This window comes from Rhizophagus irregularis, chromosome 20 (genome assembly GCF_026210795.1).
Source record: "Rhizophagus irregularis chromosome 20, complete sequence".
Taxonomy (NCBI): Eukaryota; Fungi; Glomeromycota; class Glomeromycetes; order Glomerales; family Glomeraceae; genus Rhizophagus; species Rhizophagus irregularis.
The window spans coordinates 1811411-1817410 of record NC_089448.1 but is presented as its reverse complement, the minus strand read 5'-3'; the positions used below and the strand labels follow the sequence as shown (position 1 = coordinate 1817410).

General features: G+C 25.5%; 1 protein-coding gene across 1 annotated transcript; it reads left to right on the top strand.

The window, feature by feature from the left end:
- Nucleotides 1–4254: 4254 nt before the first annotated feature.
- On the top strand, nt 4255–4563 carry OCT59_013004 (uncharacterized protein; the record flags this gene model as incomplete). Its single annotated transcript, XM_025326673.2, has 1 exon — nt 4255–4563. The coding sequence occupies one exon, from the start codon at nt 4255–4257 to the stop codon at nt 4561–4563; it is 309 nt and encodes a 102-aa protein (XP_025174995.2).
- Nucleotides 4564–6000: the final 1437 nt, after the last annotated feature.

Sequence of the window (6000 nt, the reverse complement as noted above, 5' to 3'; positions counted from 1 at the left end):
ATTATTTTTCTTAATTATCTCTGTAAGTTGACAATTTGTATGTAGTAAATAACGTAAGCACATGACTTACTTACTCCCTTGCATAACGTAAGTTACTTACTTAGCTAGTATAAATTACATGACTAATAACTAATTAAATTTAGTAATAATAATTTGTAATCATTTATTTTTTATCATTTTATTTTTTTATTAAGAATCTAATAAAATTATTTTTTAAACTATTCTATAAATCAACCAAACTTGGTTTTTTTCTGAACTTTTTATTATAAATGGTAAACCTTAAGAGCAAGTACACCAATTAATGACATCGTAATGTATGAATGATGCAATCAGCAATATTTGTAACATGCGTCCGACAGCGTAGGATTGTACCTTCTTCTGGACCTACAAAAAAAAAATTAAACCGAACGTTAGTTATAATAATATATGGACTGATTTAATTAGCATAATTATTCCGAGTTAATTTTTAATAATTTAACAAATGAACAAATATAAAGTAAATAATTGAGCGCAATACGTTTACTCTTTAATCAAAAAGTTGCTTATTTTTACTTGTTTTCTTTTCTTTTTTTTTAAAAAAATCATTATTCTTATAAAAAAAAAAGAAGCTAACATCAACTTAAATTAAATCACAATTATTATTTGTAAATAATTGTACATAAGAATTTTTAACCAATCGTTATTCTCGTATTGTAATATCAGTCAGATAATCTTCAAATTAAAGAGTAAAGTATATTTAAAGAATATAATGCTGAATGAAGAATTTAAACATACTTGTAAGTAAATTAAAACTACTGTAGGGTAACACTTCGTGTTTTTTAGGTAGTGTTGCGATCCGGATGGATTCGTCATCCGTTTAATCCTGTCCGTAAATAAATGGATGATTTGGATGACCATCCGAATGAATTTTAAACGAATTGGTCCGGATTTATATACAGAAATAGCAGATGACGAATCATTCGTATCTTCTAAATCCGCGGATCGCAACACTATTTTTAGGCTAAATATTCGGTGTATATTAGAAACTTCCGCTACGCGCCTACGCCTGCAGCAAACCGATTGTATATTATCTTCAGAAGAAAATTCTTAAAGATTATTTTCTTTACTTTTAATATTTTTACCATCGACCTTCTAATTTTAAGTTCCAACAAGTTTAAAACTTATTAATGTAAAGAAACTTTGATATATGAAACTTTAATATCAATAAAGTCGATTTGAGCTACGTTTGAGATCATTATTTAAACAAAAGTTTTATCGTTAACTTCAACCAAGAAAGAATTATCGGAAATCTCACCTAGAAGTAAGAAATTTAAGGAAAATTTCATATTGAATTATTTTTCTGTAAAGAGATAAAACGTATAAAACTTGAGAAGGTTTGAGGGTATAAACCGTATATACTCGTAAAAACCTTTTTTTTGTCAACTAATGCATATACATTATTAATAAGCTTAATAATAGTACTGCATTAATGCATTACGTATATACTAATAACCTGAGTAAAAATGTATTTTGAAAAGTAAAATTTTACTGTTATAATAAATTATTAATATTTTGATTTTTTTTTAATTAAAAGATACTTTTATTTTTTAATACATTTGAAAGTAAATATTATTAGCACAAGTATTACCTAATGATTTGGATTATTCAGTTACTAAACTTAATGGGTTAAACTTGGTGGATTATAGCTTGAATATGTTTCATATCACTAATCGTTTTTTTGAGAAGTATTTTTGCTTGAAGTTGATTTCTTATTGAATTTCTATTGAAAAAAATAATCTCTAACTGGTAACAATTGTAGATAAATTAATCAACTTAACGCCAACACGACCGAAATTATAGTGTTGGTCAAGTCAACTTTACGCAATAATTATTTCTATTATGAGAGCTCATGTTCTTTTTATATCTTAGTGCAACTGGGATTTACTACGAAATCCCGACAATCAGAATCCCGCTACAACACAAACCCGACGGCCCCGACGCTCACAATCCCGACAAATAATAATCCAAAAACTTCAGAATCCTGTAACCACATTATTCCCGACATTCATTATCCCGACACTTACTATCCTGATGCGCTATTTTTTTTATTACTTTTTTTATAGACGTAATATTATTGTAATATTTTTGTAATAATATATATTAATAATTAATAATTTTTAAAATATCGCTAAATTATAATTTCTATTGTAACTAGGGTGGCGTCAGGAATCAAGTTGGCACGCCCTTTAATATTTTTTCAGTTAATATGTTATTTATTGTAAGTTGTGTATTTATGATTTTGTTTGTAATAATGTTTAATATATTAAGAAATAATCTGTTTATGGATTTTTTTCGCTTTATTATCAATTCTCTCATCCGCTTTTAAGTATCTACATTTTATCAGCAACTTTTCCCTTTCCAACAAATTCATTGAGAAAATCTTCCTATAAACCTAACTGATGGATTTTTTGGAAAAAAAGAAATTATTTTTAAATCCATTGTTGTATTATCTTCTTCTAATAGTTTCTTTTATAATAAAATTATTACTTCTTGTTCAACAATTGAATGAATTATACAAATTAAAGTGAATTTTGCTGGTATAGTATTTATTTATTTTTTTATTTATTTAATTTAATATGAAATAATTTATTTTATTTATTTTTTTATGTAAGGAATAGATATTTTACTAATATATTTTTCTTAATCGATTTTTTTTTCCTTTTTTTTCTTTTTTTTTTTTTGAAAAAAAAGAGATATTTATTAAATATTTTTTTATATGAGCGTCATTAAATTAAAAACGAAGTCAATATTTCATTTTTCATAAATATAATCTTTTTTTTTTTATGATCAAATATTTTTTGATGTAATTATATTTATATTTTGTAAAAAAAATATTTTTTTATAAATGTGCCAATTCTATATCATTTGTCCGAATATTTTTAACTTTAAATGGGAAAATTTGATTACATGATGATTGACATTTACCGAAATCTTCCATTATTTTTTTTTATTTAACTGATAATGGTAAAAGAATATAACCTTTTTTTTTTTAATTTTAAAAAAAAAGAAAAAAATAATTTATTTTATTTATTTGTGATATTTTATAGTAATAAATTTTTTTTCGATAGCTTCATAGTACTTTTTTTTTTGTATCGTAGTAAATAAATTAGGCCATTCCAAATTAATTTAGTTTAACGTCCTCCCCCCCCTCTATTTTTGAAAATTTTAAAATAAATTAAACACATATTATGTTCACATATGTTTAAAGCCCCCTCTCAAATTTTTCAGCCTTAAACTAATTATTAGTTGGAATGGCCTTTATTAATAAATAATTACGCTTATCATTTTTATTTATGATTACGTACATGATCGTCATTTTTTTGAAAAGAATCACTTTTTTTTTAAAAAAAATTTTCTTAAAAAAAAAATATATATATATTAACCTGCCATCCGTAGAGAAGCTAACTGCGGATCCAATACTTCAAGCTTAATATAAAAATGCTGGAAAAGTTTAAGCTATATTTGGGCATCAAACTAACCATATATTGAATTTCATGGTTATACGATCAAAAAATTTATTAAAATAATGCTACGATTAAAGCTAGACACATTACACAGGCTTTTCGGCATTCTTATCTCCAAGCTAATAAATAATACAAAAAGTTTGATACGTGCTCGCCGATACATGCTGTGTCATATGATAATCGTCCAATAAAAACGAAGCATATATAATAGACTTTGTTTATCATTATATAATCTAACTAAATAAGTGATTAGCATATTTTTTTGAATAAAATCAATAGTAAAGATATACCTCGATCACTTCATATGATAAATACAAAAAAAAGGTCATCACCAATTTCTAAATAAATGCGCTTTATTGGGAATTATTTAAATCATACGTACTAATCATGTGTGAACCGTACAATTATTTATGATCTGTGCAAGAACGTCACACGCATTATTCCTTTATAAGAAAAGATATTTTTGGGAAAGAAATATAAATAATGTACACACAACCATTTGAATTATTAAAATCATGAATAAAACATACTTCATTATTTTACTTGTATTTTTTTTCATTATATATATTAAAAAAATTCATGGTTGTGATCCTGATGGCAGCCCGTGTCATAATCGTTCAGTTTATAGTATGTTAATTTTCTAATTTACTATTGTTCATAATTCTTCTGGTAAAAAAAGTGACAATTTTTTTTTTCAGCATGTGGTGCTCAGGTTATAAGGGCCAATTTGTTACCAAATTCTGTACTTGATATGACAGTTCAATCTCCTGATCTGCATAACAATTTGGGAGTATCAGCAATAGGCCACTTTACTATGCACATTGATAATGGCGGTGGGTATAGATTTCTTCATAAACCTGAATGGGTTAATAATTGTTATTGTGATCGTTGCGAAAATATACCTGTGAATTACACATTCGAAAAGGAATTTGATTTACCAACACCTCCAAGAGGAACTTGGTTCGATATTTGGATTACAATATATTGGTCATGTTTAGACACCGGAATTACTCTTTCTTGTGCTTTTGAAAATGTACACTATCGAGGTTATGTCAAGTAGAAACTAAATGGTACCGATATTTTTGCTTTATTTATTTTATTTTAATTTATTATTTATTTTTGTAATTATTATAATTATTATTATCCCCTGATTGGTACCATTTACACGATTATGCAAATGTAGTTATACAGTACCTACTAGGTAGCAAATTTTATATGTCCGTTTCTAGGAAATTTTGTAGTAAAAATTAACTATTGATTATACTATAATGGAATGATTTGAAAATTGAGTAATTCAGAAAGATTTGCATTTCTTTTAATTTATTTGTAATCTCAATATTATTTTTCAAGTGTAATAGTTCTGAAGCTTTTTAAAATTTAATTGTTTTTTTTATAATCTTTTAAAACGAATAAAATATACTATATTTATACTCACGATATACTATAAAACACTTACTATACTATATTGATCATCTACTAAAACCATTATCTCATTAAATATTTAACAGTAAAAAAAATTTTATAATAACTCTCATTATAAAGCAAAAAAAAAAATCGTGTAGATCAAGCAATCGGACATTAAGCGAATCACTGGACGGACCCAAATTCACATGACTGTGCTAAAAATTGACATGACTGGATTCAGAAAGATCATCAGACCACCGTAAGGCATAACTTTTTTTTGAATTTAATTCTTTTTGTTTTAGGTGACTTTTCTAGACGGAGGGTGAGATTTTTAAGGCGTCGTGAGAGTTGAATTAAATCAAATCAGATTAAAGATGAGTACCAAGAAGCGAAAATCTTAGAACTTCACAATGGAATTATGAAAGATAAATGTGAGTTTCATGAAACTAAATTTAAAAAGATATTTTTATAACATTTTTGTTCATCTCTTTCATAAGACATCAGCCCCACCTTTGTTACCGGAACCCCGGAGATGTGTTTCAGAATACTTTCAAAGACTTTCTTTTTAAAAAACATTTTAATACGTAATAACCTTTATTTATTTAGTTTTTTTATTTATCTTTTTTTTTTAGAGGAATTGCTCCCAATATAGGAATACTAGAATTCTAGTAAGTTTCGAAAATTTTGAAAAAAATGTTATTAGTAGAGTTAAGAAGACATTTAACATTATAGAAAAATTTATTATCTATGTTTAGATTTAGGATAGAACAATTTAATATTTCTAAATAAAGTTTATAATACATCAACTTTAAAATAAATAAACTATAACTTTACTGCAATTTTAATATTTGTTTACTATAACTTAAACATGCATTTAATATAATTTAAATATACAATTACTATATGTTTTCGATTTCAATATTATTTTTGCACGAGCCGGTTAAATCAGGTGACGATTTCCTTAATATGCATCAACTTTATACATACGATCCGCATAAACTTATAAATAAGTATAATCAAGATTTGGTCACGATGTGGTATTAAATCTTATGATAAGTTCTATGATAAAATTTTGATATAGTTACGACATGGT